At 41.2% G+C, this 19,115-nt stretch overlaps 3 protein-coding genes across 3 annotated transcripts; 1 reads left to right on the top strand and 2 right to left on the bottom strand.

The window, feature by feature from the left end:
* Nucleotides 1-1,385: 1,385 nt before the first annotated feature.
* On the bottom strand, nucleotides 1,386-4,185 carry tmem53 (transmembrane protein 53). Its single transcript, XM_069685054.1, has 3 exons — nucleotides 3,975-4,185; nucleotides 3,680-3,783; nucleotides 1,386-3,553 (listed from the first exon to the last, which is right to left on the bottom strand). The coding sequence occupies exons 1-3, from the start codon at nucleotides 4,027-4,029 to the stop codon at nucleotides 2,852-2,854; spliced, it is 861 nt and encodes a 286-aa protein (XP_069541155.1). The 5' UTR covers nucleotides 4,030-4,185; the 3' UTR covers nucleotides 1,386-2,851.
* A 2,555-nt stretch (nucleotides 4,186-6,740) lies between these two features.
* Nucleotides 6,741-13,073, bottom strand: toe1 (target of EGR1, exonuclease). Its single transcript, XM_069685187.1, has 8 exons — nucleotides 12,699-13,073; nucleotides 11,330-11,370; nucleotides 11,050-11,146; nucleotides 10,632-10,790; nucleotides 10,341-10,454; nucleotides 9,374-9,522; nucleotides 9,088-9,250; nucleotides 6,741-8,032 (listed from the first exon to the last, which is right to left on the bottom strand). The coding sequence occupies exons 1-8, from the start codon at nucleotides 12,810-12,812 to the stop codon at nucleotides 7,343-7,345; spliced, it is 1,527 nt and encodes a 508-aa protein (XP_069541288.1). The 5' UTR covers nucleotides 12,813-13,073; the 3' UTR covers nucleotides 6,741-7,342.
* Nucleotides 13,074-13,610: 537 nt separating this feature from the next.
* LOC138612057 (THAP domain-containing protein 2) lies at nucleotides 13,611-18,125 on the top strand. Its single transcript, XM_069685359.1, has 4 exons — nucleotides 13,611-13,760; nucleotides 14,677-14,836; nucleotides 15,332-15,495; nucleotides 15,642-18,125. The coding sequence occupies exons 1-4, from the start codon at nucleotides 13,611-13,613 to the stop codon at nucleotides 16,023-16,025; spliced, it is 858 nt and encodes a 285-aa protein (XP_069541460.1). The 3' UTR covers nucleotides 16,026-18,125.
* Nucleotides 18,126-19,115: the final 990 nt, after the last annotated feature.

Raw genomic sequence — 19,115 nt, forward strand, 5'->3', positions numbered from 1 at the left:
GCAAGAGAAGTAACACGACTGTAGCTGCAAGAGAGAGAGAAGCGGCGAGGGAGGAAATCACTGCTAGAGTGAACGCGTAAGTTTGAATTGGTGTATTAATTTAATATTTAATCACATACATTTTATTTATTAGGCCTCAATACATTTAAATTCTGCTCAGCCAACAGAAAGAAGGCAGAGGCCCGCAAAACGGGTGGAGGACCAGCACCACCACTTCTGACTGAGGCAGAGGAGCTGGCCCTGAGCCAGAACACGGGGAGGCCAGTGGCAGAGGGAATCCCTGGGGGGAGCTCATCTGAGCCTGTCACCCCCCAGGACACAAGTGCCTTCATAAGATATAAGAAATAAAGAGTATGGTCTAAACCTGCAGTCTGTGTAAAGTGTTATGACATTATTTTCGTTGTGATTTGTCACTATAGAAATAAAAATGAATTGATTGATGTAATAGCTGTGGCCATTTGTCCTAACAGATTCTGATGGGGTTCTCTGCCTTGTCGGGCCCCATCCAACGACAGAACACCTTGCAGCTGTAAGTAGGCTACTCAATACTCTTACTTTATACTTTAATACTTTTACTTCCGCAAAGAATACACCGGTGTATCCTCGCTCATAGCTCCTCTGGCAAGTCTCCTCGATCCTCGATCCTCTCTCCTCGAGATGCATTTTATGAATTGAGACATACCTCAAGATGGCGTGCTGAGATCGAATTCCGGGTCACAGGCAGGAGGACCGAGGAGACGAGGAGGCACAAAATAGAGAAATGAGAAAAGCCTTTGGTTTTAGCATACACACAAGTTAAATGGCTCATTCAAGATGACTGCCAGCTCGCCTCAGCATCAGGCGAGAGTAACTGATTGCAGACGGGGGAGGGGTCATAAAGTCGGACACTGTTGACCAGCTTGCTCGCCTCATCAAGGATATGGTTGCTAGGAAATAACTTGAGTTCATGAGGATATTATGTCCTTACATGTAAACCCATATATGTAGGTATATATATTCATGTGGAGGCAAAACAGAATTATTCAGCTGACACTTTATGTAAGATTAGTGAATATATCAGCCTATATATTATAGTTTACCTGTGTATACAATACATTTATTAACAGAATTTTGAGACCATTGATGATGCTTGGCCAGCTAATTATTCTTTGGATTTTATGTGTGGGGTCTTTGAGAACAACTAGAAATACACCTCACCATAAATTGATGTGAATAAAGTCTTAATTTATTGTTTTAACTGGATACAGGAGTTTGCATACCAAGAGCTTCTTCAAATAATTCTCAGGTTTTGATCGTCATTTCAATACAAACACCATTACAGGTATGTTTACTAAGACAGCATTCATGAGGAACGTGTAATCAAAGGGAACGAAAAGACTGACACATTCTTCTATGAGCATTCTGGTTTATTGAAGGCACATCTGTTAGAAGGAACACAAAAGCTGCGTTGGACATTTACATTCATTGTCAATCACCTTTTTCCATGAACTTAATAAATTGTGTTTAAAGTATTACAGCCAACTGTAACTGTGTAACATATTAGTGTTCTACAATTTCTGGACCAGGACAAAAATTTAAAAAGGCATTTTCTGTTTAAGGCAACATTTTTCAGACCTTTATATATTAAAAAAACCCATTTATGATTATTTTTAACTTTAGACAGTTGCCATCCTCCCTTTATCATCTCATTTAATGACATATTTGGAGATTAAAACTATTAATACTTTGTCAAATTCAATAAATACAAGATACCGATTATATTTTATTCCAATACCCACCCCCAGTTTTAGAGTCACTACTACTAATCTACAATGCATCACATTTTCACAGCAATATTAAATACCATTTAAATTATCTTAAAGGATTTATATTCCAGTGTATAGCAAAAGTTTGTATCATTATTTGTACATAGGCAGGGTTAGGTGTTGGGCCACACACACACTTCAGAAGTGTGTGGAATACAGTATTTCATGTAGCTGCTTTTTCAGACAGGGGACATTTGCAGTACACAAAGATAATATCTGTTGAACCTTCCTGTTCACTGTATACACATGGCAGCCATTTTCCTCTGACATCACACTCAGATAATTGAAAACTGGCTCTGATAACTGACTAATCAGCACGTTGACACAGGTTTTTCAGACCAGGGAAGACCCGCCAATAGATGCCGATTGTCTCTGCTTGGACGGAGACAGGCCAAATTTGTAGCCGAGATGACAAGGAGTCGCAGAAGTTACCGACGTCATTTGACCCGGGTCTGAATGCTGATCGTAACCTTTCCCGCTAAGCAAAAACGCCGGATGTTAGTGGGGTTTTTTTGACCAGTGGGACGGGGCTTTAGACATAAGCTAACTTCAGCATTGTTTACTTTTAGTAAACAATAAAAATCATCAGCTAGGAATTGGATGAATGCTAATGTTAGTTGCTGTCTTAGGGTAACTAATAGGTTACTAAATATGTAGCTGTACTTTGAAATTTGGTCCAATGTCCCTCTGGATTATCAATTTCCATAGCTGGCGTTGAAATGAAAACCATTACTATGTTTATAAGGCAAACTGAAACGCAACAAAAAGACATAACAGAATTTATGCCTCCCACCCTGAGCGAGGAAAATGGCCGCCATGTGAACATGGGGAATTATGTGCACTAGGACAGAAAAACATTTGAGGTCTTACACAAGTTCAGCTCAAATTCTGGCTGTTATCCAAATTTCCTGACTCATTTTCCTATTTATTTTTCAGACAACTGAGAAAAACTAAGTTGTCTGATTTTCTTCCCTTCTCTATAAAATCCAGTGGTAAAGACTGCTTAGCAGAGGGTTGGCAAAATGTTGCGACTTTCACACCCAGTTTCATTGATTCTGAACCCTTTGTCTCTTCTTCATCTCAGTCCCCTCCATGTTCTTCATGCAGGCAACCAGAAAATTGCGGCACTTGAGAGCGTACTGCTCAGGATATTCCCGGAAATGACCCACATGGGGACTGGAAAGAAAATCAAAAATGTCCACTGGGACGCCTTTCCGCTTCAGGGTTTCCACAAAGATCTCGATGTCCCTGTGCCTGATCACCTGGTCGGCTCTGGAGTAGAGGAAGAAATGAGGCCAGGTGGGCGGCCTCTCCTGCACCGCGTCGTAGTGGTTCTTGTGGATGTACTTGGTCAAAGGGTAGAGCACGATTCGCAAAAGGAAAACAGTCACTGCGAAAAGGGCTAAGAGGAGGTACCTTAGAATAGGAGTTATTTTGGGCCCAAGTGTCGCCGTCAGAGCACGCAGGGCCCCGCGGACATTACCACTACCAGGGGCGCTGTCCACCACAGCCCCAAGCACAAACAAGGAGCTGAACTGTTTGTCTTTATGCAACAACTCTATAATGTAACGGTACAGCATAAAGCCGCCATTACTGAATATGTGAAAGAAGATAGGACTGTTCTCCACCTCGTAGTCATAGAGGATTTCCAGCAGCTTCAGGGCGGTGCTGCTCAGCTCCTTGTAGCCGAATGACTCAGAGATGAAGACTGTCTTCAGGGGAGCGGTGTAGCGGACGGTCACACACCCCTAAAGATGAAGAAAACAGAGGAAAAAATATGACAGAAGATGTGAGTTTTTGTAACCTTTTAATATTGTCACAATGCTGCCAATTGGACCAAATAGTTTGCAGAATTCCATGTTATGCGTTAAAACCTGTTCATTGTAGATGGAGCTGTATTTGGAGAGGTGTTTGTCTTTGCAGCCAGCCCAGCCCAGCAGGATGACAACTGGCTCCTTTGTCCCCTGCCAGTATCTCTCTGAAAACAAACCAGACGACGGAGCAGCATGTTACCAGAGATGTCACAAGGAGCGAGGCTAAACTAAGCTAGCACGCTAAGCTAACAGTCAACAGAAGACATTTTTTTCACGGCTTCCTTGTGAGATAATGTTAGCATGTACGCTAGGCTAACTGAAGCATGCACATACAGTACAATGAAATGATGCTCACCCGACGTCCCTGCATCTGGAAACACGATATTGTAGTCTATTTCCTCGTCCGCCATTTCTGTTTCCGCGAGTATCAGCCGTTGTTCTCTAACGTCGATGTTTGGTTCATTTGGCTTCAGTGAAAATGATGAAAAACAAGCTACAGAGAGCTGAATATACCAACACCTGCAGCACACTACAGACAGGTCGATAGACTATCACTTCACAGCCCCTCTTCCCTACCGGAGCATTTCTTCTTCTACGGTTTGTTGAACAGCGGACAACATTCAGTTAATGTTACAAAATCGCCCCCCTCTGTAGGACAGCAGTATGACACTCAATCATGTTCTTAATTACATTTTACATACAGCATGGAGAGAAGTACAGCACTTCTCTGCCTTTCAGTCATAGTGTTCAAGCTTATATACAACGTCAACAAACCCCCTACCTCATCCCCAAATGGTACTTCAATCAGCCACCTGGCCTTTATAAGCAAGATAAGATTATCCTTTTTTGCTCTCTAGGGGGGAAGCCGGGGGTCACCAAATAAACGTCATAATATAAATTGCCCCCCCATACAAGTTTAAATTTAGACGAGTTACCCCTTTGATGATCCCCGGAAAGTTCCCACAAAGGTTAGATTAAGCTCTGAACACAGGAAAGTACATCAATTAAATTAAGTCGACTTAATCACTTAACAAATATTTTATATATATTTTATATATACATATATAATATAATATAATATATATATAAGGGCATCATTAAACTAATAGACCTTGAATTATAACTGTATAACTTTTGACGCACTCGACAGGCAAAGGAGAACACAGGTCTGGTTAGTGGAAGGGCAAACTGAGCAATTGGTTCTCCCCCTATTCATCAGAGTCTTGATTGAGCGACGACTGAGTTCAGCTGTGCCTAATTGAGTCCTGCCAACACAGGTGTCCATGTTCCTCCCAGAACTCAGAGGGATCATAGCAGTCATGAAAGATTCCAACACATACATAACGGAAAAATGCCAAATACTTTATTTCCTTGTGTGTAAGAACAACATTTTTATAAGTCATGTGTTCAGTTAGAATCACTTTCATTTTTTGGGGGCTTTTTGCCTTCATTAGATAGGACAATGAGGACACAGGGAATATGGGGTAAGAAAAAGTGGGGATGATGAGGACTTTGCCTCTGTGCATGGGGCGCCTGCTCTACCAACTGAGCTAAACCAGCAACCCTTTATTACAACTTTAAAGTCGAGGTGAAATGAAAAAGGTCATTTTAATCCTTTAAGATCACATCCCCAGTAATTTTGTGAATCTATTTGACAATATAGGCCAAAAAAAATACAGAAAATCCATTTCTTCTTATTCTTATATTAAAATACGATCATTTTTTCTTCCGGTAAAACTAAATTTCACACGCGCTTACGTAAGTTGGCACCAAACAATTTCAACCAATCAATCTGCAACATTTAGCTGCAGAGCACCAAGAACGCTCGGTCAGTTAGCTAGCTACTGCGCTGTTGAGAACGTCTGTCTACGCCCACTTCTCAACGATCAAATCAAATCCCTCTAATGATATGTCCCGCCTGCACGTCCTGTTTCACTCGGAAATACATCACGATATGGAAGCTAGATACTCGCAATGCCGTTTCAGCTCGACTTTAAGAGGGGCAGGCAGTTTTGGAGCAAGTTTTTGGAAAAACGAGTTCCGTGCATTGTCAAGGAACAAGAAGCACATGACTTTTTTTTTTTTTTTTTTTACAGCGAAACAGGCCTCAAAATCAACATTTTTGGAAAAGTAAGTTCCCTGCATTGTAGGGAAGAGATCACTGAAGAAAAAAATCACACGACTTGAATTCAAAATTCCAAAGCATTGTGTCACTTTATCTCATTTTTAGATTTTTTATTTACAATGAAATGGGCTTTATACACTAATAATATATATTATGTGATGTGTATGGCATAAACAATGGTTAAGAACTGTAGAAGACTCCGCCCTGAATCATAGACAGTTAGAAGATATGCATTTTTAGACTACCCTGTACAGCACTTTGTGGACGGTCCCTTACCTCCGAGAGCTCAATTCTCTCGCCATTGAAGCCCATGTAAAGTGCAATCTCTAAAACAGCATCAGGGGAAACAAGACATGCATCTTATCCGCTGTCTTCGCCTGATTTCGAATATGTGATTATTTTTATACTACCGGACGGCGTTAGCGAGATATCGACGTGTAAAATCCGAATATCCAATATAATAAGGTTTTTTTTCTTAAAATGTAACGGTCGGGGGCGCTGGTTTGGCTCAGTTGGTGGAGCAGGCGCCCCATGTACAGAGGCTACAATCCTCAACGCACTAATCGCAGGCTCAACTCCCGGTCTGTCGATCATCTGGATGTCATCCCCCACGTTTCCTGTCTCTCTTCAGCTGTCCTATCGAATACAGGAAGAAAGCCAAAAAAAATGACCTGAAGACATTAAACATTGACAAGTACTAAATACAACTACTTATGTTTTATATCTGCAAGTTAAGCAAAAATAAATTATCTTACGCTTAGGTTTGCCTCTGTGTGATTCACTTATTGTATCAAATATAAAAGCTGCATAATCTTGAACACATTTTACTGAGCTTTAATGTCGTATAATAATTTTATAACACTGCACACTTTGTCCTGAGGGTGGCGCCAGAGGATAAAAAGAAGCTGCACCAAACCAGAAAGACGTCACTGTTAAAGAACATTTGTTTATTTTACACAGCAGCAGGAGGTGATACAAACTCTGAAAAGGCAGATAAATCAGTATCAATGATCTTCTAACTGTAGCTGTTGCCATAGAAACATTCAAAAACAAGCTGACTAAATTAAAAACTTGCGAGTCCACAGAAGACTGCTTCATAACTAAAGAAAACATGGCGCATTAAAAAAAAAAGACAGACCACATTGATGACATAAATGTGACATGTAGTGCCCCGGGGTCGCCTTCACTGAACTGAATGTTCTAACCATGAACATAAACTGAAAATTACCCCCTTAATCTATTCTTAAAAAGTCAACAGAAATGCATCACATGCTGGCAGCTCTTCAAGATTTTAATGCACAAAGCCAGGAAACAACAGTAAAAACACACTGCAGTGCTTTGAACTAAGTGCTAATGTTAGCATGCTAACATAATCACATTATTGCGTGTTCGGATGCTAAAGATTGATTACGACCTCCTGAGCGGGTCAATCTTTCCAAAAGCTGTCACGATTTTGTACCAAAAAAGTTTTCTGGCATGAAATTTTAAAAAATCAGGGAATCACAAAAATTGACAGAATAAAAAAAGAAAAATTAAACTGTAAACCTGCACGTCTAAACTCAAAGCCTTTCTGTGTGCATGTATTCACACTACGCTCTCTATCCCCACACCATCTCCATCTTCTGCACATGAGCCTTGGATGATTTAGAGAAGGTGCTTTTAACCACGTTAAGAGGAGCTACCTTTCTGCTGAGGTAAACCTTATTGACACAGGAGGGAAGCCACTTCTCCTCTTTCTGCTGCTCAGTCTCCTCCACAGCTGCCCCTTTGTCCTTCCTGTTGACGGCACATGAGTAGGCAAAGATGTATGCCGTCATGAAGGCGTCGAACCCCGCCCGGTGCAGTCCTGTGTCAGACGCATTCTTCTGTTTGTTAGTCTTACCTGGAGGGTCACTCGACTTTTCTGTCCCGCTGTCTCCACCTTTGTTTGTGTTGGTTTCTGTGTTCCCCTCGTCATCAGTCGTTGCTGTTGCGGTAGGGTCACACGCTCCGTTCCCCTCGCGCTCTGTGTTCATCTTCTCCCCTTCATTCTGTTCAGGGTATGACTCCGCCCCCTGCTGGTCATCTGGTGTTTCGGCAGGATCCACCTCCATGTGGGGAATTTTGTTTTCAGGAGCGCCGTCAAAGATGGAAGACGGCTCTTGCGCCTCACCACCGCCTCTCTTCCTGTCTCTGTTTCTCTTCCTCTTTTTTCTCTTGTCGCCCCCGCTCTTCTCGTCCTGAAGGATGATCAGGTCAGTGTCGTGGGATAACGGACACTGGGTGCCATTTGGGCACCAGCCAAAGCCCTGTCAGACAACACAGAGTTAATAAAGACATTTATACACAAAGCGGTTCTTAAATAAACTGAACAAGACCCTATGGGTATAAACAATAATTTTCATCACGATATATTAAAATGATATCAATTCTGCAGATAAGGATGATTGCGCCTGTGGCCCACTGATGAAAGCCTTTGCATTTGCAGTAGTACAGACTGGGTGTCTGGTGCGACGAAAAAATCCCAAGCGGCGCCCAGTTGGTGACGCGTTTTCTATCAGCCAGCAGCGGTTGGTCTGCCAGAGAGGGTAGGCGGAGCTAAGCGGCTGCTTTAGAGTTGCGAGTAAACAGTAATCTACTATGGCTGAACAAACAAAGAAAAGATGGATGACTACAGACACAACTACAAAAAGAAGTGAAAATCCAAAGAAAAAGAAACAAATTGGACGCTAAGATGAAGGAAAGCGACCGTCAGCGTCAGGAAAATCAAGAGTTATAACCGGAGCCAACCGTGGACGTCACACATGCGACACTGTCTAGATATCTGGGAAGTGTGCTCAATTACCGTTTATCACCATAGGTGCCAAATCTAAGATATTCCAGATTACAACTTTAACTCCTCCAGGCATTCAAATTGATATTAAAAAAGCCACATATCTTATGTTTGAATTTAAAACTTGAACTTGTGCAAGGGTCAATTCTATTTATCTTTTCAAGTAAAGTAATTTATCTCATCTGGCATTTGGCTTATATTACTTGCACAATACTGATCTATTCCTGAGAGGGGAGTAAATTATAGAGCCTGACTGACTTATCAGTTTGCCAAATTTATCTGCCTGCTCTTCGATGGAAAGTATATATTAAAGATGATAAAGATCGATTTTTTTACTTTGCATCATGCCATTTAATACTTAAAACGATACATCATATCATATCAATGGATCCTCACACCCATAAAGCATAAAGGACTGTACCATTAGTTAATGTACTGCAACCTTAGTTTCAAAGACTTCACTTGTTCAATTTGTAAAGAAAAAGCTATTCCACTGAGTAAAAAAAGTTAAGAGAAAAGTTTGACACTCACAGAGAAGCGCTGGCAGATCTCGGTCCGTCCCTCAAGAGAAGCCACATCTGGACACGCTCTGTAGTCCACATAGCTGGACATGTGACCGCCATACTGACAGAACTCTAAATGAACATGAGGCCCGACACCTCCAGAGGTCACACTGCGACTGTTATCCAGCTTACTGCAAGGAGGAGGAGATGCATATACTTTAGGATCTCAACACAGCAGTCTGGGTTGTCCTGATATAGAGAAAATAATGGATACAGCACTGCCATTCCACTCTGCTCTATAAACCAATACTCACCATTTCTTATAGGCATACTCCAGATAGGAGGCAGGTAGCCGCAGCTCAAACTCAGTGACATATTTGGTGTCATAGACACCAGCAGGAAACATCTCAGACAGGTCAGCTGTGAAGGTGGCCAAGCGCTCGGGCAGATGGGCATAAAAACTCTGGTGAAAAAGAACAAAATCAGAGCGATTTAATCGTTGCAGCATCGACAGTCTGCATGTGAGAAATGTCTGCGGTTTAAAAGACAATCTGAACAAAGAAATATAAATCTAAAAGACCTCCAAAAAAGGTTGAATATTCTCAATCAAATTAACCTTGAGGCGCTGATGACACCAGAAAATGTTTTATTTCTCTCACAAACAGGCAAAAGCACAAAGATATTTAGTTTAAAAAAATTTAATGAAATTAAGCAGCAAATCTTTAAATTGGAGAAGCTGAAAATACTGCAGCAATGACTATCAAAACAGTTGTTGATTACTTTTACGCAACTCAACCCAAAGATAAATCGACTAATAATTGCTGCTCTGATACCAATAAACGACGAGATAAGACAATGTCATTAATGCAAAACTTTCTCTGTAGATTCAGAAACTCGTCAAAAAAAAAGTTTGGAATATGGTGTTTGGTTGACTTTGTCATTAGCTTTGAATCCGGTATCATTGGAAAGCTTGTTCATTCCCTTTCCAACGATGTCCCATTTGTAAGGATGACCAGCATATCTGAGAAGTGGGTGAGGTCCCAAGGAAAATGTGCCAAATTTCCCTCCTAACAAGAAACAATACATACATACATGGAAGAACCATACGCAGCCACAACAGCCTGGCACCTCCTCCTCACGCTGGTCAAACACCATATTCCAAACTATTTTTGACGAGTTTGTTTGGTAAATATTTATTTTTAACCTAATTTGGGGGGAAAAAAGGTTTTATAAGGAACAGAAATGTAATAAAAATGAGCAGAGAACATAACCCGGTGCTACCTGGTAAAGAAAGGCCATGTCGATGAGGCCGTTGTGAAGCACCAGTGGTTTCCTCGCTCGCAGCAGTTCAGTGAATAAGGCCCTGATGTGGACACCCCGGTCATCTGATTCACTCTGACAGAAAAGAAAGAGAGAGGAAAGCGTGAGAACAAATATTTACATCTGAGGAAGGTCAATTATCCTTTGCAGTGTCCTGTTCTATACATCATTGGTGTTTTTACAGGGACAACACAGAACACAGTGGGCTGAGAAAACACACTACATCACAGAGCAACATGGAAGTGTCATCACCTTATTGTTGCCCTTGCAGTAAGGTATTCCATGTGCGTACTGCTTGTTGAAGTCAAATCCATGCTGTACCAGGAACTGCACTGACTGAGGCTCTATGATGTACTCCTCTGAACACAGCAGGGTGAGGTTATACACCTGGACCAGGTATGTGTCTGCAGCCTGGGGGAGGGTTAAACACATAGACATGACAAAAAAGTCATTTAGATACAGTACATGTGAGACCATCTTTCTCTAATTCGTACTGTATTTTTGGCACTATAATTTCCCTCGGGATTAATAAAGTTCTATCTTATCTTATTGCCTTATTTTTACCAGTATATGTATATATTATGATTTTAAACACAGTATGTTCCCAAATGTTCATGAAAACCCGTGTCCACATGTGTATGCAGTCAGAGAAGGCACCATCTTGTTGTACCTTGTTGTCCAGCTTCTTGTAGCAGCTGATTCCCAGGGAGAGGACGGAGCGAGAGCGAGCTGCATGGCAGATGGCTTTATATCTGTCCTCTATAGATCTGAAACATGACAGGGGAGGTCAGGAGAAAATTACAGAAATGCAAAAACAAATATGCAGTGAGATTTGGCATGGCACTAACTCAAAACACGCAAACTTTGCATCCAAAGCCTGCAGCATGAAACACTTTTGTTGATAGCGTCTCAGGTGACCTTGCATTAGGAACATGGATGTTTTTACTCACTCAGCCAGCAAGGACTTCCTGTTTCCAAGACCGCTCAGCTCCTAAACAACACAGGGACCATTTCAACACTTTACTTTCAAGTAAAATCATGTGAAAAAAACAAAGACAGAAATGGAGGGTTATTGAAACAGGTAAAAGAAACAATTGTACAGTAGAAATTACATACAATGAAGGCCTGAAAGAGGAGGTTAGATCTGCTAGGGCTGACTTGTGTATGTTTGTGCATGAGTATACGAGAGGCAGTGATAATGTGTTGGACTGTTCAGACTGGGTAGAAATTTAGCAGCAAACCTCTCCGTTATGAAGATATTTTTGTATTTAAATGCTTTTTAGTCGATCACTGGTGCAACTTTGTATTTGTGGGGACACTGATTGTTATGAAAGAGGTGGCAGAAATGTGTAACCCTTCTTCCAGCTCATGTGAAGCAGTGGAGAGGTTGTTTTATAGCCAGATATCACAGTCATGCCACATAGTTTTAATGGGGGTGAATTTTAAGCCTTGACTTAGGGATGTTATTGATCTTCCACTAGGCTGTCAGTTTACAAGATTTTTGTTTATTGATTGTAATGAGAAAAATTATAACAGCAGGTAGGTTCCAATACCATCCTAGGGTTATTTTGTTTGACCTGATGACTAGGTATTGTAAGAATTCTCATAATACTAAAAACTAAGGAATACCAAAAACTAAGGAAAAGTATAACTGACATGTTATAATTAAAGAAGAGGAAAGTTCAGGGAGCTAACTCAGAAATTTCCCACACCGTTGTACGAGTACTGGGTAGTACTTACAGCATTATAAGTGTTGACAAATAAGGGAGTCTGGGACTCCAGGATCTGGGACCCATTAAGAACTACCTTAGACATTGCCAACAATGTTGTAGAAGTGTTGAGAAATAAAGCGCTGGGATTCCAGGGTCTGGGACCCATGAGAAAATTATGAGATATTATTAATTATTATAAGTTGAAGCATATACTGTTGCATTGTTCTGACCGGACCTGTTTTATATTTTATTATATTTTGTATTCTGTATTTTATGCCTGTCATAATGCTCTGTTTTTAACTGATGTTAAGCACTTTGAATAGCTCTATGTATGAATGATGCTTCATAAATAAACTTGCCTTGCCTAATTGGTTTGCCAGGTAATGCTGAAGTAAGTTGTAATCAGCCATAAGTTTTGCTTCCGTGGAATAAGGATAGTTAATTTTAATCATAACAAGCATTGTGTGGCCAAATTTTTTTTAAGTTAGGTCCTGAGACCTAGGAAATAATGGGGAAAACCACGTGCAGAAGAGTACACCAACTAACTCAGTGTACACTAAGGCAGGCACACAGACAGACACAGCTCCACTCATTGAGCTCCACTTACCGTGTCCAACGCAATGAAGGAAGACGATTTAATAGCTATTACCATAGCAGGCCAAAGCTCTCTGAAATTGTCATTCTGGACATCAATCACTGGAACCACCAGTGAAGATGCCATGTTTGCCTCAACGTGAGTGTGTAACGACAGAAAACGAACCGCTCTTATTCGCTCCTGAAACGTTTTCTGCAGAACCCGACAGCTTCCTGGTATATTAGCTAATTTAGCTAACGATAACAAAGCTGCGAATATATTAATCACCGGACCCTGTGGAGCCTTTGGTTGTTGCGTTTTTGCTTTATTTTACACTCGTACATTCAGTGATACTTTTATTAACCGCCTATTAACACTTATTAGTCCACAGCCTACACTTTCTTCACCGTAAACATTTCAACGTGCTTCTGGGGGTCCTGTGACAAAAAGTCAAGGTAGTTAGATGTTTGCCTGAGTTCAAATAAAGACCGTCTGTATTTAAATGCACAAATAAAATATATAAAATTAAATTAAATTAAATTTTCATCGGGCAGTGAATACTATTTAATTTAATTGCCCTTCTCCGTCATACATTTTTCTTTTCAATTAAAATTTCAAGCAGGCGTTTACGATAGACACATATAAACAATACGTCATCATACTTAACCGTCGAGATAGAGTCCGCCATTTTGGCTCAAACAAAGTCAGAAACATTTTATCTCTGATAAATATTTTGAATTTTATCCATAAATAGGAAGTAAAAGTCTACAAGCCGGCACTTGTGTTTCCATGAGATATTGCCTGTTGATGGTGTAACTTTTTCTTGTTTTTATACCTCGTAAGTTGTAAGCTAAAAGTAATGATTTAAATCCCCAGCTGAGCCTCCCTGTCAGCCAGGCTATCTGGACGTGTGCTAAATTTAGCTCTGCTGTTTCATCTGCTGCAATGGGTGGCTGCTCCGCTCCAAACTGCTCCAACTCAACCAGCATAGGTAAACAGCTGTTCAGGTTCCCCAAAGACCCTGTCAGGAAGAAGAAGTGGTTAGTGAACTGTCGACGAGACTTTGAACCCACCCCTCACTCCAGACTCTGTCAGGTGAGTTTACACTGACATGAGACTGTTTCGTTAAAGCACTCTTATTGAGATGATGCTTCAGTTAAAAAAGTCAAATGACGTGTTTTATTTATCTATTTTTCACTAGTAAACATCATATGGGTTGAACTGATTGACACTCTATAACGTTGCTTTCCTTCAGCCACACCTGCACTCACTGACTGTATAAGTGTGTTTGGGTAAATTATTGCATGAAGTACATTTGTCTTCCCGTTTTGTTCCTTCTCTCTCTCTCTCTCTCTCTCTCTCTCTCTCTCTCTCTCTCTCCATCTATCTTTATATAGATGCAGTTATAATTTCCTTTCTAATGGATTAAATCTCTTCTCAAAAGCATCTTCCATATTCCTTACTCTGTAACCCTTTTCCACACATTTTCCTTCTTGAATCATAGTTTTCCTGTTTGTTTTTTTTACATCTGGGGGTTTAGTTTTTTCCACCCTTTTGTTATTTGCTTCAGTGCTGTGATTCTGAGTACTCTAAATAAATATTGTTCATCTCTACCAAGACAGGTTAGAGGTTTCCTGAGTATGATATGCTCTGCTTTTAAATACAGAGGTGTTTTTTTTGAAGATTTCCTCTATGAACTTAAGAACTTCTGACCAAAACATATTTAACAATTTGCAGGAGTAAACAATATGTAAATAATTTGCATTACATAACTGCACTGAGAGCTTGATCTTCTTTTATATTTAGACATTATTTCAGGTTTTAGCAAATATGTTGTGTATGTAATGTCCAAGCTAATTCTCTCCAGAATAAGTAACTGGTAGTTTTATGTATTTAACTAAGCGCCTGTTTGTGTTCTCAACTCGTCTTCCCATTTTCACCTTTGCATTAATTGGTTCCCCTTGTGCGATTTTATACACATTAAACATCGTATTGTTTTGTTCGTTCTAAGGATCATTTCGAGCAGAACCAGTTTGAGGAGATAGCGAGGTCTCCGGCCGGAGGGAGGAAGCTGAAGCCCAATGCCATCCCCACTCTGTTCAGTATTGCAGAACCTGCTTTCCCTGCAGTCAGTACTCAATACATCCTGCTGCCCATGAAACCTGAACCAGGTAACTGAATATGCAATGAAACATCATCCTTAATATTTTATATTATGTTAAATGTGGCAGGAAGCGAGTGCGGTCCGGTTTCTTGGCCATAGATACTATAACCTGGAAAAGTCTCTCAGCAAGGCCCTGTTGGGATGAATGATGCAGTACTAATAGTTGTTGACTGGTCATTAGCAAACTCAAGCCATAGAACTGCAACAACGCGTATATAGCATTCAGTTATAACCAAGTAACTCTTGTTCTCATCAAAATTTGCACTTGAAAACTGTGTTAGACTATAATAGCAGCCGTATAAACCGGAAGCATGTTTCAGGGAATGTAAGGCTTTTTATGATAATGATGCAGTGTGTTGCTTGAGTGTGGTTTGTATTCCCACTTTATTTGCAATGTTTATGATTCATAATCATGCAATGCCTGTTAGTTCAGGTGCGTGTGTAATTTACCAGTTTTTTGCTGGGAATGCCAGCCCAGTTTGACATTGCTCTGTGTCTCTAGTGGAGAAGGAGCTGAATTTCGGGGACCACGGCTATGCCAGACGCACCCCTCTGCCCGGCATGGAGGACGAGGATGCAGAAGAACATCAACCCTGCACGCGTTGTCAACTCCTCAAGAAGCAGCTGGAGCAGGAGATGCAGCACACTGCAAGGCTGCAGAGGGAGGTAGGATGTCTGCTGTGTCTCTTTCGACAAATTGCCTTGGTTTTTGTTTTGATTTGTCTGGTTCTATGGAGAGAGGATATGGAATCGTAAGTGTAAATGTTCAATAAATAGCACTAACAAACTGTCCTCTTTCATGCCTTTGTCAGGCAGAGGAGATGAAGAAGCGTCTCTATCGGCTCGACCGGATCGAGAAGGGTCTCCAGAACTTTCTGTACGAGGACCAGATTCGTGCCCTCTCCCTCAGCAAACGCTCCCGCCGTGCCGTCTGGTCTCCAGAGACCATCCTGAAGGCCCGAAAGATCCGCTGTGCAGTCGGCACCAAAGGCTACGAGTACCTGAGAGAGCTGGGGTACCCTTTGCCCTCCTATAGGACTCTGTGTAACCGTCTGGAGACCAAGATCATGGTGACGACTGACATGAGCTGTGAGGAGCTGGCGGAGCTGGGCCTGGGGCTCATGGCTACCTGTGACAGTCCGACAGGAGGGGTCGGGGACAATGATGAGGAGGAGCTGATCGGTGTTTTATCCTGATCGTCGAACAAAGGGATGACGTGTTAAACCCCAACAGATGTGACTTAAAGAAGAGGACACACAATGCTTCTTATCTCAACAATGACAGACTGAAGCATCAGTATAATGTGTGCTTTGCTTCACAGAGATTGTGGGTTGACTTGTTTGGTTGGTCACATGATTGCGCTTGAGATCGGCAGATGCTGGGGCTTGCAGGTCTGGGTTTATGCTTGGGGTGTTTCTTACTATGAAGATGCTGAGCTGTCATATGTGAGGGGTTGAATGATGTAGAAGCAGACAGACGTGGAGGTCTGGGTTGTGTTGAAAGCTTAGACATGATTTGCACGAGGTCCGGTGTCTCACAGCTGATGTAATGAGTGTCTACATGTACAATGAAACTTTGGATGTAGCTAAGATGGAGCAGAGCCCGACCCAGGTGAGACTGATATGATACAGAAGATGATCAGAGGGGGGAAACAAATCATAGATTACATATATGGGGGCTGACACTTTTAAGCTGGAATGAAAATAGACTTTTTCTATGTTACGTTATTTAAAATAATTAAATGATTTGTGACATTATTAGACATTGTCAACCTATTCTGTCTGCTCAGGTGTGCATGCTCTGCTGCATGTGCTGCAGACATCGCTGAGACTGTTGTAACTTATGATGACAGAGTGCACTCACCTGAAAATAAGTTGTGATATCAGCGCTGCACATATTTGAAAACGTATATACAGATACTGATATGTGCGTGATAGGCCTATATCAGTAGAAATGTTAGTCAGGCTCCACTTCAGAGAGAAGATGAGCTCATATCCTGGCTAAGGTAACCTGAGTACTCTGATATTATGAGGGTTACTGTGGCACTTCATTGTCTTACACTATAAACTGTTTCCTGTGCATCATACAAGTTTTTTGTTTAAAAAATATGTCCCATTTACCCAAATATGTAACATTTGATGGTATCTGTACAGCAGAAGCACAACAAGGAAGATGTTTGTATTGAAGCAGTCAGAGGGGGTTAGTGTCAAACTAAATTATCAACACAATTTGGATTGATTTCCCTAAAGCTGGGTTAGGAAACTAACAGCAAAAGGAAGCTGGATATTAAAAGTATCCAACCAGTAAAATGTCAAAACCTCTCCCCCTAAACACATGAACATGTCTCAGTAGCCCCTTTTACACTGCCAGTTCAAGGCGGGATTATTATGCTTCTTTTACGTTTTCTCTTCTACGTAGAACGCACGGAGGCAGTATGGTGGGTCATTCCGCTTCTGAGCTGGCATCGGAGGTAGTAACAGAGGCGAAACGCCGGCAGGGCGGCACAGCGACGTGTGTGTGTATTTGTTAACGCCTCACGCACGTCTAGTTTCCGCAACGCCAGAGCACTATGTAAAAACACGCACTGGGGCAGCTTTAGGCCGCCGTCGTCAGGTTTGAAATGTAGACTGCAGACCTGTAGACTTTTTAGACGAGCCAGCGGTATGTTCTCGTCGTATTTCAGATACGAAGCAAAACGGTAGTATTTCACTCCAGCGTCTCTCGCTGGGCCGTTCCTGTCAGAGGGAGGGGCACAGTGCACGCTGGGTGTTGTAGGACTGTAGAATGGGTTAAACCCCGAGCTGTTTGTACAACTTTCTCCACAGCTATGGCACCAATTTCAAATATTATTGCCTCTATCGATTACAGAGAACACCAGCTTTGACTGACGGGTTTTTCCAGGGTCAAATTGCTTCTTTAATTTATTTCCTCTCAGGATATATAAAGAAACTTTAAACAAATGTAACACAAAATGCTGACTTGCCTTCCCCAGCTTTAATATATGTAGCCAATATTGACTTTCCAATATTTCTATTTTCAGAAATCTTTTCTCTGAAACAATTTATTGATCCTGGTTCATTAAGGATCACACCCTTTCAGTTTTGTGTTGTCAACAAGCACAAGTAAGCCCTGTTACACTACGGGTAGTGTCAGCCTTCCCAAATCTTCATTTTGTTTGATATTTCACTCTTTGCTCTGTTTTGAAGTTTTTAATTTTGCGGTGCTTTTGTAGTTACCAAAAAAGCATAAAAAACTCTGCTGCAAGCAAGTCACATTCAATATCCAAAGCACTTGCACTGTGAGAAAATAAAGTGATTGTGAAGAGCTACCTGTGTCTTTCATTGTGTGTGAATGCATGAGAGACACATGCTAACAGTAAGTTACGTTTCCACCTCTACTGTTATAACTGTATTATTAGTTCAATCAATCAATCAAATCAAATTTTATTTGTATAGCACATCATAACCAGAGTTATCTTGAGACACTTCACAAAAAGATCAGGTCTAGACCGACTCTTTGTTATGTTATTTAAAGAGAGGCCCAACATGAATCACCATGAGTAGCACTTAGCAATAGTTGGCACATTGGCAAGAAAAACTTCCTTTTAACAGGCAGAAACCTCGAGCAGAACCAGACTCATGTGGAACAGCCATCTGCCTCGACTGGATGGGCCGAAAGTTAAGAGTTAAGAGTTAAGATCAATGGTGAACTATACTAGTTAAAAAAACATGTGTCCTTTAGTACTTCTGTAAATACTCCCTGTCCTACCAGGTGATGTGTTTTATCTTTACCCCGCATTAAACACAGTGACACAGACTCTATACTTTGGCCCAGGTTGGACTTTGAGCAAATCACTCACATTAGAGATTAGATGTTTGTTTGGCTTGTTACCTGACTTGAACTGCTAAATGAAAACAAAGTTTAGGTGGAAAGAATAAACAAGTTACAAATGCTGCATGCAGGTTTGAACAGACTGATCAGAGCATAACGTGTATGCACATGTTTAAATGTCTCTCAGTCAGTCTCTCTTTGTGACCTCCTCGTGTTGACTGTCATTGATTTTGGCCTCTTTCAAAGTGGAACCACGGTTTTGTTTGTCACCTGGTGGCATTCACCTCTGCACAGTTTAAAGCCCGAGTCACACATTACAAAGTAAATATTACTCAATAATGAAGTCAATATCAAATAGTTATTTTGATTGTAAACACAATTCTGACTGACGCCAGCAGGGTCAGGGCTGAGCTAAATGCTAACGTCAGCATGCTAACATGTTGATTTTAACAGGT

The sequence above is a fragment of the Semicossyphus pulcher genome, unplaced genomic scaffold, assembly GCF_022749685.1.
Source record: "Semicossyphus pulcher isolate SPU_LCO1_2020_fin unplaced genomic scaffold, fSemPul1.0.p SCAF_7, whole genome shotgun sequence".
NCBI lineage: Eukaryota > Metazoa > Chordata > Actinopteri > Labriformes > Labridae > Semicossyphus > Semicossyphus pulcher.

Bases quoted from the DNA above. Each gene is read 5' to 3' on its own strand.
- tmem53 (XM_069685054.1), bottom strand. From the start codon at position 4,029: ATGGCGGACGAGGAAATAGACTACAATATCGTGTTTCCAGATGCAGGG. The intron at 3,784-3,974 runs GTGAGCATCATT...GTTTGTTTTCAG, and splicing joins TCCAGATGCAGGGACGTCGG to AGAGATACTGGCAGGGGACA. The intron at 3,554-3,679 runs GTTTTAACGCAT...CTTCATCTTTAG, and splicing joins GCTCCATCTACAATGAACAG to GGGTGTGTGACCGTCCGCTA.
- toe1 (XM_069685187.1), bottom strand. From the start codon at position 12,812: ATGGCATCTTCACTGGTGGTTCCAGTGATTGATGTCCAGAATGACAAT. The intron at 11,147-11,329 runs GTGAGTAAAAAC...GTCATGTTTCAG, and splicing joins AGGAAGTCCTTGCTGGCTGA to ATCTATAGAGGACAGATATA. The intron at 9,251-9,373 runs GTGAGTATTGGT...TCCTCCTTGCAG, and splicing joins GAGTATGCCTATAAGAAATG to TAAGCTGGATAACAGTCGCA.
- LOC138612057 (XM_069685359.1), top strand. From the start codon at position 13,611: ATGGGTGGCTGCTCCGCTCCAAACTGCTCCAACTCAACCAGCATAGGT. The intron at 13,761-14,676 runs GTGAGTTTACAC...GTTCGTTCTAAG, and splicing joins CTCACTCCAGACTCTGTCAG to GATCATTTCGAGCAGAACCA. The intron at 14,837-15,331 runs GTAACTGAATAT...CTGTGTCTCTAG, and splicing joins GCCCATGAAACCTGAACCAG to TGGAGAAGGAGCTGAATTTC.